The sequence below is a fragment of the Dermacentor silvarum genome, chromosome 6 (assembly GCF_013339745.2).
Source record: "Dermacentor silvarum isolate Dsil-2018 chromosome 6, BIME_Dsil_1.4, whole genome shotgun sequence".
NCBI classification, from domain to species: domain Eukaryota; kingdom Metazoa; phylum Arthropoda; class Arachnida; order Ixodida; family Ixodidae; genus Dermacentor; species Dermacentor silvarum.
In genome coordinates this window covers 121,900,050-121,915,360 of record NC_051159.1, presented here as the reverse complement: position 1 = coordinate 121,915,360, position 15,311 = coordinate 121,900,050, and the positions used below count along the sequence as shown (strand labels likewise).

General features: G+C 44.9%; 2 protein-coding genes across 2 annotated transcripts in view; one reads left to right on the top strand and one right to left on the bottom strand.

The window, feature by feature from the left end:
* LOC119455920 (hormone-sensitive lipase-like) overlaps positions 1-13,439 on the top strand; it is a 32,933-nt gene extending 19,494 nt beyond the window's left edge. Inside the window, 3 exon segments of the mRNA XM_037717454.2 lie at positions 2,374-2,592; positions 6,075-6,631; positions 10,515-13,439. Of these exon segments, the coding sequence (XP_037573382.1) occupies positions 2,374-2,592; positions 6,075-6,631; positions 10,515-10,727 (989 nt within the window). The 3' untranslated portion in view covers positions 10,728-13,439.
* The window catches only part of LOC119456860 (Down syndrome cell adhesion molecule-like protein Dscam2), a 197,658-nt gene continuing 195,780 nt past the window's right edge, over positions 13,434-15,311 (bottom strand). The window contains exon 37 of the mRNA XM_037718677.2: positions 13,434-13,569. Within this exon, the coding sequence (XP_037574605.1) occupies positions 13,502-13,569 (68 nt within the window). The 3' untranslated portion in view covers positions 13,434-13,501. The remainder of the gene's footprint in view (positions 13,570-15,311) is intronic.

Sequence of the window (15,311 nt, the reverse complement as noted above, 5' to 3'; positions counted from 1 at the left end):
ATCATACGTGTGAATTAACCAAATTTGAATGAAGTATGGCTGGAAACTAAAAAATGGGAGTTATATACACGGTGTCCCAGCTATCACGCAGCACGATTTTAAAAAAGAGGAACGGTGTTATGCGAACAAACCTAGTGTGTATTGTTTCCAGTACAGTGGAGTAGCCGCTAGTAATTTTTTTGTTACTGAGATTTAATTAGGTAAATGTAATTAATTATCTAACTCGAGAAGTACTGCCCTAATTATCAAAGTGTCAATGAGAAAGTTGTAGAGCAACATGAAAAACTCCCGGTACAGCTTTCTGTTGCTCAATACGTGCTACATAAATGTGTTTTTCCGAGCGTGAAAGAAGCCCGCGAATACATCCAAAGTGCCTCGAGCGGCCAGTCACGTGGCAATTCTGTGTCAACTATGCGTCAACTATGGCAATTCTGCGTCAACTGGCAAACTATGACGTATTTTGGGTTTCCGCGTATGGCCCTTGAGATCCGTATTTGCTAGCTAACGATGGTGTCTATGACGTGTTGTGGCCCTAAAATTGGTTTTGGCTCATAGATGTTCCGTATAAAGTCCAAGGGCGATAACGCAGTCGCCGCGTGCCGTATGCTGTATGTGCGGGTCAAAACTTGCGAGGGGAGCCGATGACCGCGTCTAAATCTCGCGCGTGCAAGAAAGAAAAGCAGGGAGGAAGTGCGCCTTCTTCCGTTGCGCTCGAGACACCGGCTAGGGAGCGAGGGGGGAGGGATAGCGGGCGGCGTTGTACTGTACTCTGGCATCAACTGCGTACTGCGCGGCAGTGCGCGGTCGCGCGGGCCGTATCTTGAAAGCAATCTGCGTTGGGGCAGAGTCTAGGCCATGGTGTTAGAAGTAACACCGTGGTCTAGGCAATGTAGGTGTGTCGGCGGCTCGTAGTTTTGTGCGTGCTGTGTGTCCTCGGCGCTCAGTTTGCGTTGAAGCAATAGACAACAGCACGAAGGTCACTTCGCTCACTTCTGCAGTGGCGCTTCCACACGCCACCAGTGTTTGACAGTGTGTGCCCACGCTCATCGAGTGTGATGTGTCACAGCATCTGCCAGCGCATCGCCAGCATCAACTGGAAAAGGAGAGTGCCGGCTTGGCGGGCTAGGCCAGCTGCAGCAAGCGGCAGGATCAGGTTTGAATTAAGGGAGGTGGAAAGGTCACGCCTGCGGTGGCAAGATCGCCAGGTCGCAAGCCCACCTTGCACACGCTCGCACGCACGCACACGTGCGCTCGCTTCGCATTCCATTGGAGAAGGTGCTTCCGGTTGCTGCTTGCACAAAAATGACAAAATTTAGGGCGAAATCTCTAGGTTGTCGGCGGGGAAAATTCTTTATTTCAAGGGGGTCACTCGCTGCCACTTCGTTACATAGAGGTCTCAAATACATGTGCTTCTATGGAGTAACGGCGGGGAATAGAAAAACTTCGTTATATCCAGGAATTCGTTATATGGAGGTTCGTTATAAGCCGGTTTAACTGTAGTTTCAAATGAGACATTTTGCTATTGATAGTGCAGAATGTTGACTCATGATAATTTCAGACTTTCATAATTAGAAAATTCTATTTATTTCAGATGAGTGTTACGATGAATTCGAACTTTCTGGCATTCCAGGGCAATGCAACAGAGCCATACACAGCTGATGGCAGGACATTCATAGAGCATGGATAGCCAAAATGTGTGCATGATTGATATTGAGGCTGCTGTGTATGTTAGGGGCTTCTGCTACGATTATGCACCATCTAGCTGGTCTCAGATGAGCAACACTAACTGTCTCATATGCTGCACTATGCTGCACTTGTTATGTCATTCTACTCCTGAGCATGAGGTTATAGATTCAACTCCAGGTGACGATTCTGATGGGATAGGTATGCAAAAATATTCATGCTGAGCTTCAGGTGCATGTTAAGGAACACTGGGTGGCTAGAATTATTACATAGCCCTTTGCCATGGCAGAGCTCATAGGTTGGCGTTTCTGTGGTGTGCTTAACACAATCCTATCAATCAATCAATCAATCAATCAATAAGCTATGATGCCCCCATATGTACATCGCGCAGGTGCTCTCTTTTTCTTCTCTTCGCCACGAAACACTGCAGTGGCCAGTCACTCACTTTTGCACTTGGCGGAGAATTGTTTTGTTAATTTATCTGTTGTACCATGCTTTATTGAACCACGAATAATAATAATAAGTGCTTCATATAGGCTTGAATTAACGCACATAAAATGTATAGCACAGAACTTCACATGTGCTCGGGGTGTAGCATGCGAGACTTTACCAACAATGCCAATTAGTGCTTTCACATATACTAGTGTGACTGTGTACTGTTTCTCTCACGTTTTAATGTTGACCTTGCAGGTTGGACTGGTGAGCGCATCTGCCTAGCCGGGGACAGCGCGGGTGGCAACTTGTGCCTTGCACTGAGCCTCAGGATGATACAGCTGCAGTTACGCTGCCCTGATGCCATGTTCTGTGCATACACGCCAGTCATGCTCAACGCTCATCCGTCTCCATCCAAAGTGCTCACGTGCATGGACCCACTCATACCACTCGAGTTTCTTCTCACCTGTGTTCACGGTAAGCTTGCCATTTTATCAGAACTGTCATTTAGTGGGTAAGTTGGTTCAGCATGACAAAACTTTAATGCGCAAGTAGTTAGTGACACTAGCCGGTCCATGAGTGGTTTCTTATAAGGACCAAAGGGATATATGATTTATTAGATTTGCCTTCCAGAAACCTCTCAGTGTTAATTTTATGCCAGAACATGACTCACAGTAAAAGCTCGCATCTAATGTGCAACTTCTTTGCAGACCTTAGCATGTCCAATTTGCACCTCGTGTTATACGCTGAACCCAACAATTTTCAGCCCAAATAAGCAGTTCCAATTTTTTTTTTATCATGCCTGCTATGCTATCACACCATTTTCTACGCTATCGCACCACCACGCTTTGTGGCACTCGCCTTGTCAGAATCAGCACTGTCACACAATGTCGGGAACACAGAAGCAATGTTCAGATGCTTTAAAAGAAGAGTTATTCAAGCTGGCGAAAACAATGGCAACTGTGCCAGGAAATATAGTGGTTTCGTCGAGTGCTTTCAGTGCCGTAGTTACCTCTCATGACTTGCGTTGTTCGTTCACATTGTAGTTCAGTTTCTTTTTAAGTTGCCTCACTCATGTTATATGCCAATTAAAATTTCTTTTTCAATTTTCGCTGTCTCCAAGTGTCGCCTTGCTTATGCTCAGGTCCACTTTATATTGTTACCAAGCAATGCTCGAGACAACGCTGAGGACACCACAGAAGACGGCGATGCTTTCTGATGTCGTGCGGACTGGTTTTGCATCTTTTATGCCTTGTATGCCAGTTGTAAATATTCTGTAAATATAATTTAAACCTCTCTTTCCCTGTAACAATATGCGGGTCTTTATGCCAGTTGCACAGAAAGCCATGACTGCAGAGGCTGCACAATTATAGCAGTTTAAATCGCCTGTGACAAACAGATGCTCTTCATTAGCTGCACTGGCTCAAATGCCATGGCCTGCCAGGCACCGCTACCGGCTCTGGGTTGGAGGTCCACCTGCCAAGGTGACTTGATGGAAATGGCGTTCCACTGCCGAGCAGGAGGTCACGGACTTGATTCCCAGCTGTGGCGGCGACATTTCGACGGGGGCGGAATGAAAAAACACTTGTGCACTTAGATTTAGATGCACATTAAAGAATCCCAGGTGGTTGTAATGAATCCAGAGCTTCCAAATATGGTTTCCATCATAACCTGTGTATTGCGTTTGGATGTTAAAACGCAAAATTTGATTTGATTTGGACGTCTACAGAGAGGTACCCCGCTACTCTAATAAAGTACCGACAGAGGAGTGTAAAGGGGTAGGACCAGTGAGTTCTATAAGAAAAATATAATAAACTTCGCCAACATGCTGTTTCTTTTCACGTTGGAATACATCATAGTGAGCTTTTTTATCACCAGTGGTTGACTGCAACAATTTACATATTATTCGCAGGTAATCACAAGTCATGTAATCTGGTGCCGATTCTGTCACAGTTTGCACAATTTTCTCGCTAACGATACTGTTTCATTTCAAAAGTAATGCTTTGGACACATTGGAATGCAAATCAATTACTTTAGCTTTACTTAGTACAGTCCAATCTCGATAATTCGAACTCAAAAGGGCCCGAAAATTTGTTCGAATTAAAATAAGTTCGAATTAACGAAAGGAAGTATTTTTGAAGTATTCGAGCACCATAGCAAGATGAACGAACGGTGTGAGTCGTGAAATTTCGCGGTGCGCAAGCGCATAGTGAGTTGCGCCCACGCCTGCCAACATTCGGTTCCTGATAACGGCAGAAAACGAAACTTTACGAAGCGGACGGCGCCGACATGGCGACGGGTGCGCATGCGTGCGGAGACCGTCGAAGGTGAGGGAGGAGGGCGGCAGGAAAGCGGATTTGGCCTCGGCAACTCCGCCGCTTCGGTGGAAGTGGCTTGGGTGGCTCCCCTCGCCCTCTCTCTCAACTCCCTCGCAGCTCCCTCACCTTCGACTGTCTCCGTGCGTGCGCGCCGCCGGTCCAGCCGGCCCGGCGCTCCCTGAAGTTTCGTTTTCTGCTGTTATCGGGAAGTGGGAGTGTACCGGCGTGGGGAATTCATTGGCCGGACTGGGCTTCTGCTGCGGCATGAAGGGGTCTCTCCTAAGCTTTTGCTCTATGGCGGTGTTGGAGCAATGCCGGTTGGAGGCGCCGCCGCGTTATTTGGCGCGCTGCCGAGAGCATTGTCGGTCCACGGTATGTTCGAATTAACCGTCACAAATGCTTTCGCGTTCGAATTATCGAGCGTTTTCACCCATTGAAATACACGTAACTTTGACGGGACCAGAGCATCAGTTCGAATTAAGCGTGTTCGAATTAACGAGATTCGACTGTATTGGCCTTGACTATCTTTATTATCATTGGCAAAATTGTGGATAAAATTTAAAGGGTCCCTTTAATTCCCTTCTTAAGCTTGTCAAATGGTCACCCCTTGGTTTCTAGAACGTGACGTAGGTCTGGCACACTGTGCCAAACATTTTTCCTTCCTCTTGTTAACATCCAAGTTCCTGCCCCATTAGTTAGCACCAGTAGAATGCAATGATTGTGCACTTTTATTTTTAACGACAGCGGTGAGCTCCCAGTCAGGATTTGGTAATGCCTGCCGTATGCGCTCCAACCCATTTTTATTGTTCTGTAAATTTCCTTCTCATGATCAGGGTCCCCTATGAGTATTTGACCTTTCTTAAACATACTCCTGCACAGACTGTAGAGGCCGAGTGATGATCATGAATTCTTACTCACTTGCTAGGCTATTGAACATTACCTTTGTCTTCTGCATATTGATCTTCAACCCCACGCAACAAATTTGCAATATGCTGCGGAAATGTCACGCTTGCTTGGCTACAAAAAAAGAAGGGAGAAAAAGAATATGCATAGGATGTGAGGGTCGCAGTGGCAGGGGCTTTGACAAAGGAGGTGGGCCTTGGGCTTTGATATAAGAGAAAGCAGGTAAGGAATTGTGCTTGCAGACATTGGTCAAGGTGACTAGAGAGAGCTTCGGTGCAAGGAGGCTAGCTTGTCCCCTCGCACTGCTGCTTTGCAACATTTCTTTGCTTCTGTCTCAGCTACTAGTGTATTATTTATAACACTAGGAGTTGTAACAAATCGTTCAGAGAGCTTTCTACTCCAAAAATAAAGAAAGAGAAGTCTTAGAAGAAGCAAAAGATAGAAGTGAAAAAATGTCCTAAATCAGTGGGACAAGGAAACTCGCTACTACCCTCACTGGGAGAGCCTCGGTGCAAGGAGACACACTGCTGCTTTACAACATTTCTTTGCTTTTATCTCAGCTAGTAAGGTTCCCAAAGTGCTTGACTTATCAGAGAATTGGTCTGATAAGAGTCTTAAAGAAAGTCTGCTGTAATTTAATGCCTCGAATGTAAACGCTTTCTTTACATTCTTTATTGTTGTGCAAGCTTAAAACGACATAGGTAGTGCATAAATGTCTGTTATTCTGTTATTTTGCAGCCTATGTTGGTGTGGAGCCACACGATACGAGGCAGGACACAAGACACACGCATGGCATTCACACAGCAGTGGAGGCATTGTCATTAGTATCCGGTCAGGGACACGAGACTGCAAGCGAAACACCGCATCTGAAAGCAAGCGTGCCCTCTGAAGAGCCCAGGAAAGAACAACCGTCCCCTCAACACGTAGATCAGCCCAAGAGTCAGAATGATTTGCTCCAGGACTGTACAGACAGTGCTTCTCTGCCAGCCACGAATGGCATAGAAGTGAATGCCGGAGAGGAGCACGTTATATTTGAGATTCCTGCTGACCTGTCGGCATCGTTGCGGCGTAAAGCAGCAGAAATGAGCAAGCAAAGTTTGGAGAAAGTTTCGGGCCCTGCTTCTAGAAGACGGCCTCCCAAGACTCGTCGTGAGGCACTGCCTTGGTTTCATCCGGAAAATCCATCTAGATTGAGGATTCTGGAGGCACTGGTGGCTCGAGCAGAGGACCCACTGATGACACCATACTTGGCTTCAGACGATTTGTTGAGGAAAATGCCTCCTGCCTTCTTTTTGGTAAGTGGCTTCAGAGGGTTGAGTGTTTTTTCCGTCTTATGTTCTGCCATTGCAATGTCTGGAAAAAGCTTGTCTGGTAAGAGCAAGAAACTTGTCTGTTCTCTCTAGAAAGACCAGAGCATTGTGTCTTGATGATGTGCAAACCTTAAAATGATGTGTTTTTATTGTAATTCTTGTAGTTTATCTTGATGTCTGTACAGTTGCAATTTCTTCTAGCGTACCATCATTGCGTAGACCATAGCATCATTGAAAAATTCAAATTTCTTCTAGCACTGTTTTGCAATGCGTAATTGCTTCAGTACATTGCATTGGTCGAACATGCACGAGTAGGATATACCACTTTATTTCAGCCGGCATGCCCATGCTATGCAGAAGAACAAAAAGCATTTTTTTTAGTAGTAGTAGTAGTAGTAGTAGTTTTAATAGTACTAGTAGTTTAGCAGTAGTCAGTAAAACCGAAAATCACAATGTTGTTCACATACACTGGTAGAGGCTGTAAATGCAAATACTAGGCTGCATTGTGAGGCTGTGCAGATATTCAGCTTTTTCTCAGATCTCGTTTTCCGTAAAATTTTGTGGTTGATTGTACATGCTGAACGTACTCGAACTCTTGTTAACATATCTCTAAGTTTGCCTTTGGTTAGAGCTTCCTGAGGGAATTCTGTTGCACATTTTCGAATCCAGTTACAGTTAACTGTTAACCCCTTTAACCCCCAATCCTGAGCTGTACTCATCATACAAGGTTGCACCAATATTGCCAATGATGAGTCAGACTCGTTCAGCCTAGTGTTGTGCTACTCCCACTGCCAAAGACGAGTCAGGGTCGGTAATTGGCTCTGGGTTCAATTTTACACATTAAAGGGGGGTAGAAGTCTGGAAAAACATGTAATCAAGTATGAAGAATCATGTAATATGTTTTCAGAATCAAAATGACATAGAAAAATTTATGACTACATGATAGACAAAAGTCGTAGTTTCGCCGAAAGGCGAAGCATCGATTGTGGTAACACATTATTAGACAGCTATACGAAGTAAGGATAGTAGCTTTATTGGCCGTATAAACTTGTAAACTTCCGCTTACTAACTAAATTAACAAGCACAGTGCCACGGGCGCATAGGCAACCGAACACATCTCACTCGATGACCGCAGACACTCGCTGTCAAAACGCTGCCGTAAGTAAGCGCGGCAGCAGCAGCGAGACTGTCGTGCTGACTCTCACTGCAACGTCAATTAAGCGGCGAGAACACAGCGCACATGAAGCTTTGAGGCCTCGGCGCACCTAGACTTTGTACCTAGACTTTGTCTCCATCACAGATCCTTTCAAGATAGGGACCGTGCGGTTGTGCTCAACCGCGCCATACCGAGCTGCCGCCGGAGTAGAATGCAATGCCCCCTCCCCCCCTCTTGGTGCCTTGCGCGTGATGGAAGACAGTGCGCTTCCTCCCCTCCTTCCTCCCTTGCGCGCTGAGATTGAGCCACCATCCTCGGCTCACCCTCGCACGCTTCACTCGGCCACACAGCATATGGCTTGCGGCCACGATGTTATCGCACTTGGACTTTATACGAAACATCACAGCGACGACGATGGCGGAAATGCGTGTGGAGTGTCCATATAGTTGCTATCACAATACAAAAAATTGGGAAATTTGGTACATTCTTTGAGAATTATTTTGGGGTTTAAAGGGATAAAATTGAATGTATTTTTGACCTGCTCTAAAATAATGAGCGATAATTGTCATAACTGGCTAGCAGTGGCATCATTGCAATTGCACATCATAGTCATAATTTCAGTGTAATATTCACAGTTACACTTATAAAGTGTTCATAACTGATGTTCTGGTTCCATTATTTTAATGAAGGAAAAATTATTTATGTTTTGGTCACCTTACTTCACTTATTATTGCGATAGCAATTATATGGACACTCCAAAGCAGATTTCTGCCGTCGGCGTCGGCCGTCGCCGTGAGGTTCCGTATGACGTCAATGGCGAGGAAATCGTCGCCGCGCTCCGGACGCTGTATGTGCGTGCGAGGGACGCGCGCTTTCACGGGGAGCAAACGCACATCGGAGAGCAAATGCGCGTTCTGCGCCGTGCTCCCTGAAGGGCTGCAGAATTAAGCGTCTCGTTCCTCCTTTACAATCACCATACATAGAGAGCAAACGCGACTTTTTCCCTCGTGCAAAAGGCCGTGGGGGGACGGGAGGGAGGAAGGGGAGGCGACATTTAGCTGCGGCACCAAATGCGTATTTATATAAAAACGTTGCGAGGCGAGAGGGTGGGTAAGATTTCTGATGCTGCTCGACGAGTGTCCCGTTCTGATCTCGTCGAAAACCTCCGAGCCGGCTCCAGAGGCACCAGCAACCGTCACCAAAGCCGCGCGCGTTCGGTGCAAACGCGGGTAAAATGCCGACGGCATCGACAACAGTTCTGCGCGTTGCTGGTGCTGCTGCATGTCCAAGTTTATACAGCTGAAAAAACTACTATCCTAACACCGTATAGCTGTCTACTAATTTGCTATCGCAATTGATGCTTCGCCTTTCGGGTGAAACTGCGACCATTTTTTTACCGTTCCTGGCTCTTGACTTAAGGCATGTTTAAATTTGGTGTATTATCACAAACACGGCATGATTTACCGTTTCATTCATTCATTCATTCATTCAATCACTCATTACTTCATTCATGATTGCCAGCATGAGAAAGCGTTGTGTAGTACTATATTAATGACCACAAACCCAATACTGTATAACGTGAAGACCCCCCCCCCCTATCTTTCACTTTGCACTTCAGCCACTAGGTGACTATAGATTGTGGGAAAGTGAACGTTTTGATGGTGCGAAATGCAGGCTTTGCAGGCTTACAGATAGCTAATGAAATTTAGCTCATTGAAGGGTAAGGGATCCAATAACTAATCGGGGTGAAACTACAGCAACTTAGGCAGGCTCTTTAAGTTCAGTGGACAGATTTACAATAGCTACATGCGGCCATGTGGCCTCACTGTTCAAATTTAACCGTCTTGATGGTGCTGTGAGCATCTGGCCCCTTGATGCAGCCCATCGTGCTTTTAACAAGAATGGTTGGCATGGTGTAATGGGCAATCTGTTATGCTGATCCGCATCCGCACATTGTGTTAATGTATCGCCCATCGCTGTATACTAAGAGAAGGCCCTTTTCTAAGGTCCTAGGTAAGACTACATTATTACATTTTGTTGTCACATTATAATTGCACTGTTGTTTTCTACATTTCACACGTAGTGGAAATATAGTATTTGCACCACATGTGTAATGCGCACATATGCACACTACACATCATGGTCTTCATTTATTGCAAAGCTGTTCAGGGGAGTTTTATAGCTGTTTTCGTTTTTGTACAGCAAAGGCGAGTGTGTGGTGGCATGCTCGATATCAGCCAGCAATGCAATCTACTTAAGAGTCACTAATTTTTGCTTATAAATGTAATTATCAATGATTGTAAAATAAATGTTACCTTGTGTATACCCTACTCGAATAGATAACAATTTTCTGTGTGTTCCTTCTTTTTTTTTTTTAGCCAGTACGTAATCTGTCATTTTTGTTTCTCACGTGGTGTTTTACCAGCTCCACGTTGGAGGTCAGCTAGGAGTTTGTATGGCTGCGGTGGTAAAAGTTGACGGCGTAGTCAGCAACGCAGCCTGTGAGGGAGCCCCGTATGAGCAGCAGGGCATCGGTGATAACTCACCACTAGCTAGCAAACAGACCCCTGATACTTTCAACACACTTATATGGCTTCGCTGTCTTTGATGTATCAGTTGATCAGATTGGCGTACATTTACGAAGGATTAAAAAAAAAATGATTTTCATGGTCTTGCAATAAACACTACTTTTCTGTTCTGTGTTGCTTTCAGTGCCTTCATCTCGACCCAACTTTAGATGACATGATCATGTTCGCCAAAAAGTTACGTGCCCTGGGCTGCCAAGTAACTATCAAAGTGCTGGATTACCTTCCACACGGGTTTCTTAATCTCTTTCCTCGTGGAAACGAGGCCCAAGAAGGTATCCAGTGCTGTGTCAACATGCTGCGGGCTGCCCTTCATATGGAGACACTGGGTGGCAAATGAGTATTTTTGATACACCCACTATACAGCCAGCAGTTGCTTAACATTAAGGGTGGTTTTTATGGAGCCAATCTTATACAGAGACTAGGAAACACTCTAGACGAGTGCATCACGTAAACACTTGCATCACTTTTGAACGTAAGAGGCCTTTTGTATCTATGAGGATTACTAAAGCATTATATAATTGTTGGCAATTTACACTGAAACTATGCATTTCCTTGGAGAGGCCAAAGTGGTTGGAGGATTGCAATTCTTTGTATGATTTAGTGCAGTACTTGTATTTTGAAATGGTGTAGGTTGGTCTTTAAACAGACAGAAGCTTACATATCGCTGCCAGGAATTGTTACTGCTAACAGGGTGTCATGTAATGCCTTACCACGTAAAACTGACCTGCCTAGGAGTGTCTACCAACTATTGTTGCCTATGAGCAAATGTCCTTGCTATTTTATGATCCAGTGAAGGGTGTAAATATCACGTCATTCACGCACACTTTAATTAGGAGAGAGATGTTTTTGTTACCGAGAGAGCCTTCCGAACGAGAAATAGAATGAGAAATTAGGTAGAAGGAGAGCTTGGGAACCTGGTAAACACTTACCTTTACAGACAGTACCAGACAGACAGGGATAATAGAAATCAGGACAACACTCAGTGCTTTTTGTTTTCCTACTGTCCTGGTTGGTTTTTAACTGTTTGTATAAATGAATGTTTGTCACTCACCTATTTCTCTGTCCCTGTTTCACATTTTGTCAGTTACAGCCATACTGTTGTAGTGTAATTTACATTAGCTTTCATATCAGCTGGATTGCGGTTGCAAGGTTGACTTAAGTGTTCACGAGTCAGGCTACGTTGAGTGATTAGCAGGGTAGGTTGATTTGTTCGGCCAATTATGTGTGCGCAGTCAAGCTGGGCTGTCTGGTTGGACTTGAGACAAGAACAAGTTTGTGACCATGGTCTCACTGTGGCCTCATCACTGCTTCGATGCAACCTCATAGTTGAGATTACGACTGCTTGCCTCATTCTTGGCAACATTGCATCACCTGTCATGGCGCTGGGCCATCACTATATACATGACTCGGCTTTTGCTAGAGTCACGTCTTTGTGAAGGCATTGAGGTAGCACAAGCTTTCTTGACTGAACACCTGGCTTGACCTGCTTCTGATAGGTTCGTGTTGGTCTGCTGGGTTGGGTTGCAACCGTCCCGTACTCTAAAACTGAGAGACAGGTTCGGCTTGAGACAGCGCCCTGTGTGGTGTGTAGCCATGTTCAGCAATGAAGGCAGTGCACCACCATTCATTTTTTTTTTCTTGGTTGTTTTAGCAAAATAATTTTTATTCTCTGAATAGTCAGCATACAGCTCCTGTACATACATAACATCTCTTGTTATGTGACACGTGTTGTACTTTAGCAAATTTCTTGGCTGGCACTTTGGTCAGGAAGTCTTGCCTATGAGTCAAAGTAAAGTTAACCTTTGTTGTTCTATATGTTACCTTGTCAGAGATATGTGTTATGATGAGTAAATTGAAATGTCATCACATCCCTCTACCACACCCCCATTTCCTGTGGTGATGTTGTAGCAGAGCATGTTTACTTCGTTTTCATAATTTTATCCGTCACTCGTGTCACACTATGTTTTGTGGCACCATTGCCTGTTTTTGTAACTGTTTAAACTAGGTCATATACTCGTATGGATTGACACACTTCTCAAATGATTTTTGAAGATACTTGCGGCAGACAACACAACAGTCGGTGTTGCCGATAATGAACTTTCACTGCTTCTACAGCCAAGTGACACAAAACCTGAATGAATATGAGACTCGGAACGCTCCAGCTTCATGCCACATGGCCGTAAGGAGCAGTGGTTATCACGGCATCTGCTACGCTCTGAACAAATCAGTCTTTAGATTTTAATGGTTTCTCACAGCTGCGTTATTGTGCAGGAAAGACAAGTCAAGGCAAATTACTTACTCGATATGGGGACTGCTAAGATCTTCCTAAATATTGCTCATGGCACTAAAAAATGTTCTTGTTAAGTGCTCTTGTTGCCATGGTGCTGTGTGGTATTGCTAGCAAGGGATGTCATCCCTGCACACTGTGCAACTGCAACTTGCACAACGAATGTCACATTTGTGGTAGTTTTTGCGTAGTTTCGTTGCAATCGTCTTGGGTCTTCATGCACCCCGCTTTGCTGACCTTATTACTGTAGGTTTCTGTTGTTTCACACAGAAGCATCTCCGAGTGTACAACAGGCGAGATGTCGCTGTTAGTGTTGTGACGCGGCTAAGATTATCTCTACTCTGCCTTAAAGTGCTCACATTGAATGTCGCAGTGCGTGTGATGACACCTGTACATTTACAATATTGAGTAGTTCCTAACCAGTTGTTTTCAGTTTTCTTTTTTGTGCATTTGTTGTTACAGCTGTGCTGGTCACTATTCGCTGTAGTGGTTCACCTCCTGCTTCTTTGTTAGTCTTACTTAAATGAGCAATGAACAGTCAGTATTAGGTTTTGCTCAAAGTCATGCTCAAAGGATGCAGTGCACTTTTTTGGCATGGCAGGCTACCTTCTTTATGTACACTCGTACTATTTGGCTATTGTTAATATCAGTACGCACAGTTGCAATGACATTTTCATGTTATGAACAAGGTGTACTGCATAGAATACTTATGTATCCAAAGACATTTTGTACTTTGAAAGGTGTATAAACTGTCCAAGCACACCCAGGCTCATGTGGTTTCTTTGTGTGATGTGTTTCAGTGTTTGTAAGACACCTGTGCACTCCTAAGAAAACTTGATTTCTTCTGATGCATACTCCATTGCCATTCTTGGGGAGAGGGCCACGCAAAATGCTGGAAAAGAACACATCAAACTGTAAGAAACTATATGCGTAGCTTGTTATGCCACTGAAAATGAGGCAGTGGCACCCAAATTGAGGATAAACTGTTCTTTTAGTAGAGGGAAATTTGGCGCTGCAGTCGTTCAAGCATTATGGCAATGATTGGCAGTACTTACATAAGTTTTCTACAATTTGGCAGGGCTTTGATCAGAAAGCAAGCAAGCTCAAATTCCACAATGTGCCTCAACCGAAAAACTCATGTCTCTCGGGATTCATAATACATTCAAGGAACTGGCAGAAGCTCAACTGATAACTCAAAGAAACAGCCTCGCGCAAACGACCACAGGTAGGAAACTCCTTGGCAGACTCGGGTATCACGAGCTCCTAGAAAAACACAACCAAACTAAACCCATCCCCACAAGAATCAGAAACAGCATCAAAGTGGCACCCATACCCAGAAATATGGACCCAACTCTACATGCAGGCAGAAGAGAAGCCAGGGCTGCATACATTGAGAAAACGCACGGAGACAAACCAAACTCCCGCTTCGTGGACGCGGCAAGATACCCAGGCAGGCAGAAAAGAGCGGTAGCTGCTGTCACTGACTACTTGGACAGAGAAATCACTAGCGCCTCCACTCACAACGCCACTATCGTGGAAGCAGAAGAAATTGCAATAGCCCTTGCTATCAAAGCGACAGAATCAAACCAACAACAAATAACCATCCTATCAGACTCTCAAGCGGCATGCAGAAGCTACCTCAGGGGACGAGCATGCACCACAGCCTATAAGATTATACGAGATATAAAACCGCGAGCCAGATTTCCCCTTTTATAGGTACCCAGTCATGAGGGAATCGGGAAATGAAGAGGCTGACAGAGTAGCTCGTGCGCATGCTACGCACCACGGGTGCTCACAGGCCGCCTCTGACGACCTGATGCCAATTGACCAGAACTACTCTGCAATTTTAAACTATCACAGAGGAAATAGAATCAATTTACCACCCCCAGATAAGAATCTCAGTAAGGAAGAACAAGTTATATGGAGAAAGCTGCAAACCTATACATATAACAACCTGCACATTCTCCATAAAATTCATCCCGAAAGATATACGGACACATGCCCATTGTGCGGGGCCACGCCAACCTTAGACCACATCTCATGGGCATGCACGGCATATACAGAAAAGACAAACACAGAAATTACGGAGCAGATACAATGGGAGGCGGCGCTGTCCAGCTCACAGGAAGAGGTCCAAAGGGCCATCATCCGACAAGCAAGACGGCGCGCGGAAGCCAGTGGGGCCCTTGCCTAGGGGCGCCACCCATTGAGCGTTTTATTCTTCAATAATGTTGTTCTATTACTACTACTAAGCAAGCTCCAGCTTCTTTTATCATTCTTTGGTAAAGCCAGGTTGAGCTTTGTTGCTTGCTAGCTGTGCATCATTTCTTTTTAGCAGTTCATTGTTCTGCATTGACGACCACTTCATTTTGTTGTGCAATATTGACTGCCTGCTGACTTTTTCGAGTATTCATGTTGCCAGGTTTGGATTGCATTGGGTAGTGATACTGGCTAGTCTAGATAGCCAAACAAGACAGAGGATCACAGGAAGATGGAGATATGGTGTGATTAAAGTAGTGGTCAAAGGGGTCAATAGTGGTTGGTGTCTGGAGCTAATGTTCCAATTAGGTGACTTGCCCAAGGCAAGTATCCTTATTGAAAACATCGGCTACAGTGACATCCCTTGTTTGACCA